General features: G+C 49.1%; 1 protein-coding gene across 2 annotated transcripts in view; it reads right to left on the reverse strand.

Annotated features, from left to right (window-relative positions):
- The window catches only part of AEBP1 (AE binding protein 1), a 50,362-nt gene extending 38,244 nt beyond the window's left edge, over positions 1-12,118 (reverse strand). The window contains exons 1-2 of one of the 2 annotated variants that reach the window (XM_044437313.1): positions 10,989-12,118; positions 1,466-1,867 (exon numbers count right to left, since the gene is read on the reverse strand). In XM_044437313.1, coding sequence (XP_044293248.1) covers positions 1,466-1,867; positions 10,989-11,253 — 667 coding nt within the window. In that variant the 5' untranslated portion in view covers positions 11,254-12,118. The remainder of the gene's footprint in view (positions 1-1,465; positions 1,868-10,988) is intronic. The other variant, XM_044437314.1, reaches the window with a different exon arrangement.
- Between the last annotated feature and the right edge of the window lie 2,211 nt (positions 12,119-14,329).

Consider the following 14,329-nt stretch of genomic DNA (forward strand, 5'->3'; position numbering starts at 1 on the left):
CGCCTTGGGCTCTCCTCTAAACAATCTATTTCCAAGCACTCCACCAACTGCTGGATCACAGTGCTGCTCCCATTCTAACTTTTGGTGAAGCCTCTGAAACAGCATTGCTTTAAGACAGGATGGGGCACACTGGAAGCTCCTGGGTCTGCACCCTGGTTTAATGCCAATTTGGCCTGTTTAGGACACTACCGCAGATGCTACCAAAATCCAGTGGCAAACCACAGATGGTCTCCACAGCAGATTTGTAGAGAGCAGGGAGCGTGCATACGGTGGGGAGCTGGACGTGGTCTATGGGCCAATTGTTAGCCAGCCCTGCTTTAGGGCACTCTGGGATATGCAGATCCCAGATCCACCTCCTGGAGACTGCCTTACTATATTAAACTGGTGTAAATGCAATTTGAAACAATAATTTAAGGAATCAAGCAACACAAAATAGTATTTTGCTCTTCCTTTTCTACTTCTCCCTCAGCATCCCCCTCTGGCACTTCCCCTCCACAGCAAGTTCTCGCTCCTCTTGCACCAACCCACTCTTTATCTCCTTGTTCTTTTCCAAAATCATGCGCCTCTCCCTTCATTTGATGACCTCATTAGAACAGTCGTTACATGTGCCTTCCAGGAAATAGTAACTGCTCCTTTGAATCCCTTCCTAAAACCCAAAAACATCAGAAATAGGTTTATATGGAGGTCTGACAACTGTAGGGAAAAGACATATTTTGTAGCGCGGATGCCACAAGTCTCTCATAATTCTCAGGATATTACAGAATTCCAACTCTTTCATAGTAGAATTTTCTAGGTACAAGTCCCTGGGGAAGGACAAGCACCAGCAGGATTGTACCCAGTATCCTGATATCCGTACAGCTAGCTTAAGCTCTGCTTAGCGACTTGAGACCTACCAGATGTTCTGACCTACAACTCCCATTTCCCCTAGGGCTGATGGGAGTTATAGGCCAAAACATCTGGATGGCTATAAATGGAAGCCACATAAGCATAACTGTGGAAGCCTTCATGTCTTTCACATGACAGGAAGCCCACATGGGTTTATGCTAAGGTTCCATACAGAGGTTAAGCTGAGCACACACAGACAATGAGCCACACTCATTGTCATGTGTGTGATTACAAATCAAGAAAACTGGCCATTTAGCTGACAATTTTCATCTGAGACCTCCCACAATCTGGTGCCCTCCCATCAACCCCATTCAGCATGCCCAAGGGTCAGGAATCCTGGGAACTGTAGTCCAGAACACCTGAAAGCCACCAACCTAGGGGAGATGGGTAGAGATGGAAGAGATGCTAAAGCAATTTTCTGTACAGATTTCTTGCTCTAGCAGGGGTCCTGTCAAGAAGGTGCCAGCATGAGAATGCAAGAGATGTAGGAAAGGTAGCAAGGAAAGAGGGTGGGTGCCGTGTACTGTGCATGCAGGAGGCCCCGTGTTTTGACTGATAATAATGATGAGCAGGAACTTACATACGCCTCCTTCCTCGTTTACTCTGGACCGCTCATCCTCTCCCCCATAGGGAGAGTCAAATCGGGATGAGTCGGGTACCCCATAGCCATCTTCCTCTCTGGCAGGGGGTGGCTCCAATGGCCTTTCTGGAAAGTGGTACCTCTCCTCTTCTTCATAAGGTTGGATGGGGGGAGGCGGTCTCTCTGTTTTCTTTCCACCTGATGGTTTTTTGGTGGCTTTGGGAGATTTCACCTTTGGCTTCTTGGTTGCCTTTGGCCGTTTCTCCTTTGGCTTTTTCGTGGGCTTGGGGGGCTTTTGCTTCTTGGGGTCCTTGGGTGGTCGTTCCTTAGGCTTCTTGGTTGGTTTGGGCGTTTTCTCCTTTTTTCCTTTCCTGGGCTTCTCTTTCCCTTTTTGTTGCGCTCCTGTGGGGAAAGGAATATGTTCAGTCTCTTCTGCCCTAATTGAATGTAAACATAACCCATCCTTTCCCCCTGGGAAAGGGCAAATTGAGCAAATGGAGAGCGACATCGGGAGAAAAGACGGTGGGCGTTCATGAACACCTCACCTCAAAAACCTGGAACGGGCATTCTATCCATCCATCTAATACAGCACTGAGTTAGGGCCATGTGTCCTCTTCTACAGAGGGCTGTTCTCCGTTGATGGACATGCAAAGACTGTCCTCTAGTCCAGAGTGGCCTCTGTTTGAAGGCCTGCCTTGTCCAATTCCAATTTACAGACAAAGGCAAAAAGAGGACCTCTGCCTATCAAGAGCTTTTGGGCTTGGGGGCTTAACCTGAAAAGGAAGAGACAAAATTCACCCAGTCCTAGTTTCCCAAGTAGTGTATTATTAAATTATAATTGCTTCTAGATTCACACATGTCCAGATGTAAACGTCCAGCCCCACACCTGTGCAAATTTTGTGCTGACCACCATGCTCTTATCGGGTGATGCCTTTCCTCTTTCAAGCCAGTCCACAAATAGCCACCCCCGCTGTGCTGAGACGGCCTGTGACCCAGCACCGGGGCTTGTCTTGTCCAGGACCCCACATTCGGTTTCCTGAAAGCATTTCTTTCTGGTCTCTTTCCTGCATCACACAAAGTTTGGGAATCGTGGACAGAGGACCGTGCTCAGTGAGTCAGAGGCCCCGTCTCCAAGAGGAGGCGAGTGAGCAAGGGCTGTGTCCTTTGCTGCTGCACAGACAGCCACAGCCTCATTCCAAAGTTCTGAGCAGCAGCTTTTCCATGGTCTGTGGGGGAGTGAGCAGAGCAGAGCAGTGCAGACCAGAGCTCAGCTCCAGCTTGTGGTGCCTGGGCCTGGCCTACTGCTGGGCAAGGAGCTGAAAACCAGGCAAGCATTTGTGCCAGGAACTGAATTCTTTCCCAGCTCCCTCTGGGGCTGTTGCTCATTCCTGGGAAAGCAGCAAACTGGCGTGGGACATGCGGAGCTGCCCTGACCCAGGGTGAGAGGCACACATCCCTGCTCCACCATGAGCTTCACTACAAGCAGTAGTCAAAGCTGAAGCACAAAGAGGGAGCAAGAACCTTCTGGAAAGAGGGAGTGACAACCTCCTTCCGATTGCTCTCTTTCTTATCAGACCACTAACAAGCTATTCTGGCTGGAATGCAACAGAATGTTAGGCCTTTCCCTCTGCATTTGCCAGCCAGAGTCCAAGACATTCCACTGCCTGAGGCAATTAACAAGTCTGCATCCTCAGGACAGTGACACATCACCCACAAACATCATTTCGCATGGTTTTTGCAGATGCAGAAGGATACACAGATGTTCAAATTTAGAAACAGCAGCTATAATTTAAATAGAAATACAGGGCATCTCATCACAGTAGAAAAGATTGTCAGGTGATCTGTGCTCTGGCCTAGCCTGCTGTCCCCATGCTAACTGTGGGTGGGCATCTTCAAGGTCCCTGCTTTGCCTTCCTGATGTCTCCAACTTTAACTCAGACTTGAACCGGACAGCCCTTTGCACAGAGGACACCTTTAAAGGGACAACTGCCCAGCCTTTCAAGGCAGAGAACTATCCTTCATCATGTAATACAATCACCAATACTTCACCTGACCACCCTTCCATTCCACCTATATTTATTTATTTACTTACTTAGTATATGAGGACGGAACCATTAGCCAGGAGTCTACAATGCTAATATAGAGCAGATATTTGGCTGCCTGCAATTGCTAGTTTGATCTGTTTGCACTCACACACGTACCCAGTGTGCACCGCAAGGGGGTGACCTAGCTCCACATACATGCAAACCAGCTGACATTTGGCTTGTTGGCTCATCGGGGTTCTTTTGCTGATCATGCCTCACCTCGTGTCCAAGCAGGTCCAGCACTGGCGCTCACTCTCTTCATGCAGCCAGCTTTTCCCGCCGGAGTGGTACCCATTTAGCTACATGCTTTCCAACTGCTGGGTAGCAAGAAGCTAGAGGCGAATGACGGGAAAGTGCTCCATTACGCAGTGCTCAGCTTGAAGAGCTGGAGTGTTGGCCACTCCTATTGGCACATCCAGCATCTTAAGCCCCTGCACCGCTCATTCCACCTATAGAATCTGGCCAAAGGGGCCACTGAATCCAGAATGGCATCAGGACCAAAACTTAACCGTTCCTGGGCAGCAAGCCGGCTAAGCAGTGCAGGGAGAACAGAGGGGAGTCAGCCGCCTGCTCCCCGCTTCCCAGTATCTGCTGCCTGAGGCAGCCGCATCACTCTGCTCCACAACAGGGCTGGCCCCGCTCCTTCTGCTGATTCTGAGCCCACCTGCAGTCACGACAGGTGACAAGGGGTGTGAGCAGCGTGTGCCCCAGTTGCTTGCCCAGAAGCAGCTCAGGCCAGTCCAGCTGCACGTAACTGCAGCACTGCAAAAGCGGAGCCGCTTCTTCCACTTCTCTTGGGCAGCCTTCTCATGCTTTGGCCTTGCCGCCTGGGACCAAAACAGGCCTCACTTTCATATGTGTCTAACAGCTGCCTCTTCTTTTCTTTCTTTACTTGCCCACCTTGCAGGGCACCTAATCCGGAATCCTCTCTCTGCCTTGCACCTGACTGTGAAGCAAAATGGCATTTCGAAAAGATGTCATAGCAAGGCACCGATTCAAAGGGATGTCTGCTTTGGTCCTTCCAGGGTCAGGTCAGAACACTGACGTCCAACTTGCCAGTGTAGATGACATACAGCAGTTATTGAATCTTATGTGTTTCCTTGTATAACGTAAGGACCATTGCAATGCTTTAACTGTCTACCACAAGGGAAGCCCCACTAACTTCAGGAAGGCAGGTCTAGGACTGCAGCTTGCATGCTCAGCTTTCTATTTAAAGACTACAAGTCCGGAGCAACAGCAGGCTTGTCCATGCTCCCCAGCAGATGTCCTAAACTCTCCTTTTCTGATATATACCTGCTCATTTTCACAGGAACAGTCATTCACAATCCCACCCACCACTGTAGCCAGTCCAGAAACTAACAAGAGACTTGAACAAGACGGGGTTCTTCAAAACATTATTGTAGCTAAGCTTCAAATCAATCAAATTTCGTGGAGGGCATGCCATGAGCCAAATCACATTCTGAAGGATGGAAGAGGACAGAAATTTGAACGGAACAAAGCAGTGGAGGCACCCACCCAGCTTTCTAAGTGGCACGTACAAATGTCAGCATTCATGTAGACATGTGTTGGCACCACACCATGTAAATCCAGGCTGAATACACAAATGTTTTCTCTGTTGCTCACCAGGCAGTGTCATTACATGCCAGCTTACAGAAGTCTGGTTGTTATTTTCCAAGGTCTGTGCAGCGATCGTTAACCTAGTTTACAAGCCCTTGCAGAGTGGGCTGAGCTGCAAGATGATGGCTTACTCCTGGTCGGGCACAGGGCAGGCTGTATTCCTGGAAGAGACGGCTATCTGTGGCTGCTAGCCATGGGTGCTACATGCCGCCTCCAGCAGCGGAGGCAGGTTGCCTCTTATGCCAGTTACTGAAGAACATAAATAAGAGAGTGCTATTGCACACATCCCCCTCTTTTGGGATTCCCAGGGGCAGTTCTTTGGTTACTGTGTGAATAAAATGCTGGACTAGACAGGCCTTTAGTCTGATCGGGTCTGGCTCTGTTTATGTAACTCACAACACTTTAAGACCAGTGTAAGAATGATAAATAAGGGGGTCGAACCAAGACAGCCTTGGAAAAAAGGCACTCAGGATGGAAAAGTTCCATGAACACATCTAGAATGTTTCATTTTTGGGCCCTGAAAGAAGCGACCTGGCATTGTATTGTGTTTGGAAATGTTCTAGAAAGCTTTCTCAGAAACACTGATTGTTTCCAGCAAGACATCTCTGAGTAAGTAGGAGCAGGGGGGATATGCACATTGTCATGTCAGAACTATGGCGTAAGCGTCTGTTCTGTTGCCAACATGCTTCAGGAAGCCAATGCACACATCCTCTGACAAATTATTGCTCTGTACAGAGAGCAGCATCAAGGCTGAGTGGTCCAGAGAAAAGCTGAGCAAAGAGCCCCACTGTGCAGCCCGGCGTTGTGCTAATAATAGCCAATGTAGTCGGGTAAAGCAGTTAGATCAGAGGAAGGCATGACGCCCTCCCCTGGTTTGACTGCAGCTCCCATAATCCTCGACCATGGGCCACAGCAACTGGTGCTTCAGAGAGCTGTGTCAAAACACCTGGACCAGTTTAGACGGGGCTGGAGCAGGACTGCCTTTTCAGTGGTGTTCCTTCAAGTGGAACATTCTTCCCAGGGACACCCGCTTGGGAACAACTTCCTTTCATTCCCAGATATTTGAAGGCACACAATGAGTTTCCATTCTGTACTGAAGTTGCAGATACTTTATTATATTTTGGTTTTTAATGAAAATTACTTCTTTTAGCTTTTGCATATGTTTTAATAATTTGGTTGTAAGTCACCTGAACTCATTTTCTGCAGCTGGGGGCATGCTGGGAGTTGCAGGCCTTTTCTGTGTCTAAACCTTCATGCGATTGCTCCTTAAGACATTCAAATGCTATTAACTAATGATACTGCAGAGACCCAAGTTCAAATCCCTGCTACAAAACTCAGCAGGTAACCTCAGACCAGTGACTAGCTCTTAGCTCACATGGTGTGTGTGTGTGTGTGAGAGAGAGAGAGGGGGGGGGGAGAGAGAGGGAGAGAGAGAGAGAGAATCACAGACATAATCCTTAACTTCTTGGAGGAAATATGGGCTATACATGTAATAACCAGGTATCTCATCCAGGTAATGCAAACAATTACATTTGTCATTCCTGCAGATCCAACTTTTATGCAACAACTTCTTGCAGCACTACACATGCATGCCTTGAACTACCCCAAGGATATTAAAAATATGTTGGGGTTTCCTGGACTTCAATGTTTAATCAGTCTTTAATCAGCCTGCCTACCAAAGGGCCCTGCTCCCATTGTAATTGCACACAATGTAGGGCATGCAACAACTTGCATCCAGGAACCCAGAAGTCCAGTTCAAGGAGTCCAAATGTATAGCTGCAAACTTCAGCTGTGCACCTGGAAGCCTGCTTTGGGATGCACATCACACGGTCTCTTTCTTCCAGCTAAAATGGGCATGGATTTTCCTTATAAACTCTCAGGGCATCACCTGATGAAGCAGTCTTGTTAGTTCTAAGCTGGTTTTCTGCATGAGACACTCCCTGGAGACACTGTGTTTACTGTCTTGAGTTCCAGCAAGTTGGTGACGATAAGAGCTGTAGTGAGCAAAGACCTTTCTTCTAATGTATTACTTCTACTGTATTAGTGGGGAATCATCATGATGGTGGCCAGTGATGAGCAGGGTCTCCCAGGGCTCTCTCCTGGGACTGATCCTGCTCAGACTTTTCACCAATGACCTGGAGGAGGGGGTGACCAGTGTGCTGATCAAATTTGCAGATGACACTAAAATGGAGGCGATGACCACAACTGAGGAGCAGGTACTCTGGATCCAGAAGGATCTGGACAGACTACAGAACTAGGCAGGGGACAACGGGGTGCTGTTCAATGTGGATAATGCAAGGTCTTGCACTTGAGGAATAGGAATGGGTGTCCTAAGTACAGGTTAGGGGACAAGTGGCTGGAGAGCAGCACTTGTGAAAGGGATCTCAGGGTACTGATCAACTTCAGGCTAAACATGAGTCAGCAGTGAGACGCAGTGGTCAAGAGGGCGAACGCCACCCTTAGTTGCATAGCCAGAAGTGTGGCTTCTAGATCAAGAGAGGTATTACTGCCACTCTATACGGCTCTGGTGCATCTGCAACTGGAGTATTGTGTTCAGTTCTGGGCCCCTCATTACAGGAAGGATATAGCCAGGCTAGAGTCAGTGCAGCGTAGGGCCACAAGGATGGTGGCCGGATTGCTGGGAAAGCCATATGAGATGAGACTGAGGGCCTGGGTCTCTTCAGCCTGGAGAAGAGGAGACCCCAAGGGGACCTGTTGGCAACATATAGGTACGTGAGGGGGTGTCACATGGAGGTGGGTAGAGACCTGTTTTCCACTGCAGAGGAGAGCAGGAGGTGCTCCAACAGAGCAAAGCTCAGGGAAACAAGGTTCGATTTGGATGCCAGGAAGTACTTCCTGACAGTTAGGACCCCAAGGGTGTAGAATGGGCTTCCATGGGAGGTGGTTGAAGCCGCATCGGTGAGGGAGTTTAAGGATAGGCTGGACATGCACATGGTAGGCATGTCATGAGTGGAGCCGGCTGGAGTCAGGGGTTCAGACTAGATGGCCTGGGAGACCCCTTCTGACTCACGCTGTTTCTATTTTCCAAACAGAAAATTTAAAAGTAATGTCTCAAAGAGTACATATAATACAGGTAGCTTTAATACTCTCATCTGACATGGTTTTCACAAAACAGGAAGCCACTGGGTGTGATTTTCTCTGTAGATTTCTCATGGGAACAGCTGTCATTTTCAATATTTGGAGTGTGATAGGGGTTCACAGTAGCTTGTCATTAGGTGTGAAGCTGATGAGGTTGTTGTTACTGGGATGGATAAACAAGCTACCCACAACCCTAAAATAGTTCATGGTGGCTTGTCAGCCACTTCAACAACCCATGCCCACTTTATATAACAAGAAGCTGTGGCTTGCCTCCATTTGCCCCAAGTGTTTAACATGACAGCTTCCACCATGATCAGAGGCCCCACAAAGAAATTCACTCACAGTAGCTTCTCCTCATGTGTGAACCAGGCCTGTGCACACATACGTATTTGCACACATAAATGAAGGAACAGTACATTTTTCTGGGAGTAACCCACCTCATGAAATATTCTCACCCAGCTGCCCAGTGAGATTCTTATGCCATTAACAGCCATGTGACGAGTAGAAAATTCAACAGGCGAAGTCACACAGTGATGGCTTCACCTGCCAAGTCTCTGCTTATCTGGGAGACTTGCAAGATGGCTGGGGAAATTTGGCAATATTACTTGGAGCGGAAGATTTTAAAAAATACCACAACCATGATAAGACTTGCAACAGAGCTGCCTGTGAGGAAGTCAAAGACTGAGTGTGGAAGCAAAGAAACACAGCCCCCAGCTTTTCCCTCCAAAAATGGCATTTAGTCAATTGGCCTGCAAAACCACAATGGCTCATTGAACCATAGAAAGGGTTTGGCATGGGTTTGGCTCCCCCCCTCCATCAGATCAGCAGGGGAGGGAGAAAGTGGCCATTTTGCAATTCTACAGCCAGCCTCCCAATGCCTCAGGATCTGCGATTAGCCTGTGGTGTCCTCTCAAGTGGTCAGCCTTCTTGGATAAGGCTAGCAAAGGGCCCCATGGTGCCATAACACCCCTTCCTTGCACCCTTAATAGCTGTGTGGACAGGGCTTGGCAGCAGGCAGATCTCCAGCTGTTTTGGACTTTGACTCCCAAACCCCTGCCAGCATGACCAATAATTAGGGATTCCTGGTACTTAAGTTCCAAACATACCTTCTGCCCACCTCTGGCATCAAAGAAGGAATGTCAGAAGTTGACACCTGCTAAAATCCACCCTTCTTTATGATGATTAAAAAGTTCAGGACCCCTGTCCTCTTTCACGTCTTGCCACCCTAACTCCAAGGGCAGGGGATGGCCCTCCAGAGGGTTTTGGACTACAGCTCCCATCAGCCCTAATCCACATGGCTAGTTATGGGAGATGATCACATATCAGTTAAAGACCCATTTGTCTGTGCAGGCGTTGATTATATAGGCAGGTGCTCTATTTGGTTTTTGATTGATTGGCTGATATTATTGAAGCTTTTCTTTTATTTATTTTTGTGATGTTACACTTGTGATATATTGCAATTTCTGCACTAAATTTACTACCCTGGGCTCTCTCTGAGGAAGGACAGAATATAAAGCAAACCTAGGTGCAATCCTACGCAAGTTTAGTCAAAAGAACTCCCAACATTTTCCTGTCTAAACTTGTATAGCTTGTACCTTAAAGAAATATAAAATGATGAGAATTGACACAGATTGCTTCCCCCTGTACTAGTTTGAGGCACTTTAATCCCTATGCCTTGACTTTAGCTTTCTACAACCTTGTGCCTTTCAGAGATGATGGACCACTGGGATGATGGGAGTTGTAGTCCAACACATCTAAACAGCATCAGAAGAAGGCTGCCCTACTGCAACCAAGGCTGCACTTCTATATTTACTTACCTTGCAGTAAATCCCAGTGAAGGCAATAGGGCTTACTTTTGAGTAGACATGATAGGACTGCACTATTTGGCTGCAATTCAGCTTAAGCATGTGTGGCTGAAAGAACTGGACACAACTTTCCTGGTTACCATTTCCTTGCCTTTCTGCTACTGTTATACAATAAATATTAGCATTTTCATGCCTAGTTTCACAGGCTCACATCCCCTTCATCAGCTGAATAAAGTTTTATCTTCAGTTGGCAGGAATACACGAGAATTAATGGATATACAAAGAGAGCAAGTGAGAGCAGGCAAAAGCTTGGAATAAGCAACATGACCGCAAAAGCAGCACTATAATCAATTACTGCAGTTGCGATTGGTCACTCAGGCCACATTAAACTTTACACGGGACTTTTCTATAAACCTGACATGTGTAGTCATTGATCCCATTGCTCTATGGGTTCAGCGTGTTTGCCTGCCTACTTGAGAATAACTGGCTCTTGTTCGGGAAAGCTTATGCCACAATAAACCTATATCCACAAGCCTCTTTTGGTGCCAGGATTTTGTTCTGTGATGCTGCAGAGGACACCTGACAGGGCCACCCCTTCTGGAAGTCATTTTCCTCTCTGTGGGCTCTTCATGTCAGGATGGGAAAGGTCCAACAGCAGCTAACCTAAAGAACAGGAGCAGAACCTTCCTAGGCCAGGTGATTCTTCTAAGATGGAGATGGGAGTGACCAGTCACTCTGGGTTTGGCTTGGAAATAACCCTGCCTTGAAAGGGCAACAGTGGGCCAGATGAGCTTGGCATAAGCCGCGTCCTAGCACCTCGCCTCCCCAATAACATCTCCTCACACGAAGACCACGGCACTGTTCCTCCTGTTCCCCAGTGCTAGGGCCCGCTCGACACCCACACACGAGGGCGCTCACCTTCGTCCACTTCCACAGGGGTGCTCTCCTTTTCCACGGGGTCCAGCCGCCCTTGCCTTCCAGGAAGCTCCTCACCCAAGGCCACTTTCTCAGCCTCCTGCCCGTCTGCATCCTCCTCGTCAACCTCTCCTAGGAAGCCCTTCAAGAACTCCTCGATTTCATGGTCGGTCAGCACTGACTGTGCCTCAGACGGGGCAGGAGTATGGGAGCACAGCAGCCACGCCAGCAGGCAGAGCAGCGAGCCGGGAAAGCGGGTCCTCATCATCGCGGGGGGGTGGGCTACGGAGGGCTTCGGGGAGAGGGAGAATACCGCTGGGCGTCCTCTTCTCACCTGCGGGCCTCTGGCATGCGACGGTGCGGGAGGAAGATGCTGTGATGGAGGCTGGTTGCTCCTGGAGGAAGCGAGCCACGGGCACACTCGCTTTTAAATGGAAAGAGGTCAGGCAGGCAGCTCTGCTGACGGGAAAGGTGACTAAGAAGCGGAGCCGAGCGGGATCGCTCGAGGAGGCGAGCTCGGAGGCGCACGTGAAGAGATGGGCAGCAGCCGGATCGGGCCAGCAGGGTCTCTCCTGGCGCGCAGGCTGGGCCGACCCGGGGGCTTTTGGGCAGGGGGCGGACTGCGGGCGGAAAGCGCCGCCTGTCCACAGGCACAGGCGGTGGCGGAAGGTCTAATTGAGATCAGAAAAGCCTGCGGTTTCCGCGACGGCGTTTGAAGTATCCCGAGGAGGACGAAGCGAAGAGCCGTCCAGACACCAGGAGGAGGCGCCCCCTTCTCCCCCGGTTTCTCGACTGGTGCCCAGGCGTCGCCTCCTTACGCAAAAGGAAAGCAGCACACAAACAGAGGACGACTGCGACCCCGCTCCCCGCCCCGAGGCGCCGGTGGTCGCCCTCTCAGGGTCTGGCTAGTCTCATCTCCAGGCGAAGCAGCCGCGTCTCTGCCCGCCCCTTCGAAGGCGCCTGCAAATGGAACGCGCGGCTCCGCTCGCCGCTTCTCCGGCTCCTTTCGCTGAACCTCCAGCGACTCCTTTTGATCCAGGGACGGGACGGGGGCCGCAGGGCCTGATTCCCACCCTCGGCAATGGGGGTGGCGGGGCAGTTGCCCTTCTGCGGGGCTGCAGACGCGGTCGTTCTTTCTTCTCTGTGCAGAAGCGCAGGGGAGTCGGAGGGGGAACCTCCTGGCAGCTGCTGAGAAACTTCTGACCTAGTAAAAAAAAGACGACGACGAAGAAAAAGAGGCCGATCTCCTCCCCCAGCCTCCCCACCCCTCACTCATCTCGCTTCAGAGAGGCGTGGACAGCAGTTTCGCCACGAGTAGACGCAACCCAAACCCGATGAACGCGCGCGCTTGGCCGGGGCGAGGTGTCCTGATGCGTGTTCACTTATGAGCCAAGGAAAGGATTTGGGGGAAGCGTGCTTATTAAACACTCGTGTTCGGGGAGGTGCCTTAAATGGGGGAACATGCCAATTCAAGGGCAGCCCTAGGTAGTAAAAGACCCCGTGCTCTGGCCCTTCAGACGAAAAAGTACGACTTTCCCTCGATTCATTTACACCGGCTCTAAAACCTCCATGTAGGAGTTCTTTCATGAAATCCATATTTCACCTTGGCAACCCCTTTCTCATTTTAAATCCGTCCTGACCAACCTTGTACCTTTCTAAAAACAATAGCTAAGGGGGCTGGCAAGAAGGGTAAAGATGTCTGCAGGTCTTGTAAAAGACATAAGAAACTGGCTCATCCTAAGTCAGATCTAGCCCAATATTGCTTACTCCGACTGGCAGCAGCTCTCCATTGAGAATCCCATCCCCTGCTGTTTAATCAATTTAACTTGAGATGTAGGGATTAAAGCTGGGCCCTTTTGTGGGCAAAGACTACTCCACCACAGATTAGTAGGAGCACTATAATTCAGGCACTGAGTGGGCATCTCTCAGTCCAAAGCCAAGTTTGTTTTCCGAGAAGCTCTTGGGCTTGCATTCTAGTGGTAGTGGGAACTTGCACAAAAGTTGGGCAAAGGTTGGGATGCAGAGCTGGGGCTGGCTGGGGCTTAGGACCGGAAGAGCCCCAGATCTGATGCTTTGCATGTCTGAAATAAGGAGAGATCCCACTGCTCTGCAAATGGTCGTGGGGCACCCATAAGGTCCTGCTGTGCTCTCAGGAGTCTTCCTCCTTCTCCGGGAGATGGGCATCTGCTTCAGTACTCAGAGGCATTGTGCAACCCAGACTGTCTCTTTGCAAGATGGAATCGGTCACATTGCTATAATTTGCAAACCCACATCCATTTGCAAAGACTTTGCTTTGCTGTGCATTTTTGCCACATTATGACCATACGCTGTCATTTTCTTACACATGAGGTCATTAATTGCATAGTTGGGCATAAAGGAAAAAATGCATTCTAAGAGATGTGGACACACCGAACTCAAAGCCATCTTCATTGCCAGGTTAAGCATTTATGACAAGGTTTGCGGTTCCTCCTGGAAAACATGGGTTGTTTGGAAGATTAATTGGATTCCTATACATTAAATTAAAAGTGCCAAAAAGACTGATGATGGCTCATGGGACAGAATCCAGGACAAAGGCTAACACATCCATTGGTCGTTTTCAACTAACTTTTCCCCCGAGGAGTCCCCCTGCCTTGGGCTGATCTACAGCAGAGAGACAGTGGGTGAAAGGGGAGGTGCATAGCCCATCCTTTTCTGGGGTCCCAGGCCCAAGTGCGTGGCAGAAAATGCCTCTGGAACCAGACCTGGGAGAAAGGTTAGGGTAGTAAACCCCTGTCTGGGCTGTACCACCTCAGACTACAAGTGGGCGGGGGGAGCACTCATATGAAAAAAGTATTCCTTTCAAAACAAATCTACGCATCTAGCATGTCAGAGAACTGGCTAGGATAGGATCTAGAAAGAAAATGCCCAGCCAAAGGTTTACCACCTCAGTTGGCAATGCTGCAGATTAGATAGGCCAGCCTTTACAAGTCTCCAGGCAGAAAGCAAGAGGCCTCCCTTTCAAACCATTACATTCATTTCAAGAAAAAGGTTGGGATGACCAGTACCATACAGTAACAGTTCCATAACCTATATCAGTAGATTACACACAGAAACTCCAAACTGGTTGTGTTTAGATGTAACACTAAACTACAGTGTAATACTACACGAATGAGCCGTCTCTGTACGACAGTCCATACAGTTGTGAGGAAGAGACTAGAAATATTCATTTCCATTTTTAACCACCTGTAGTTTGCCCATTTTGTCTGAAGTGGGAACTTGTTATTAATTTTAGCTATGGTTTTGTAAAACAAGCCAACTTCAAATCATGGCTAATCATCCTAGCTCGTTTTGATAAATCATAGTTA

Source organism: Varanus komodoensis, unplaced genomic scaffold (assembly GCF_004798865.1).
Source record: "Varanus komodoensis strain SLA01 unplaced genomic scaffold, ASM479886v1 scaffold30, whole genome shotgun sequence".
NCBI classification, from domain to species: domain Eukaryota; kingdom Metazoa; phylum Chordata; class Lepidosauria; order Squamata; family Varanidae; genus Varanus; species Varanus komodoensis.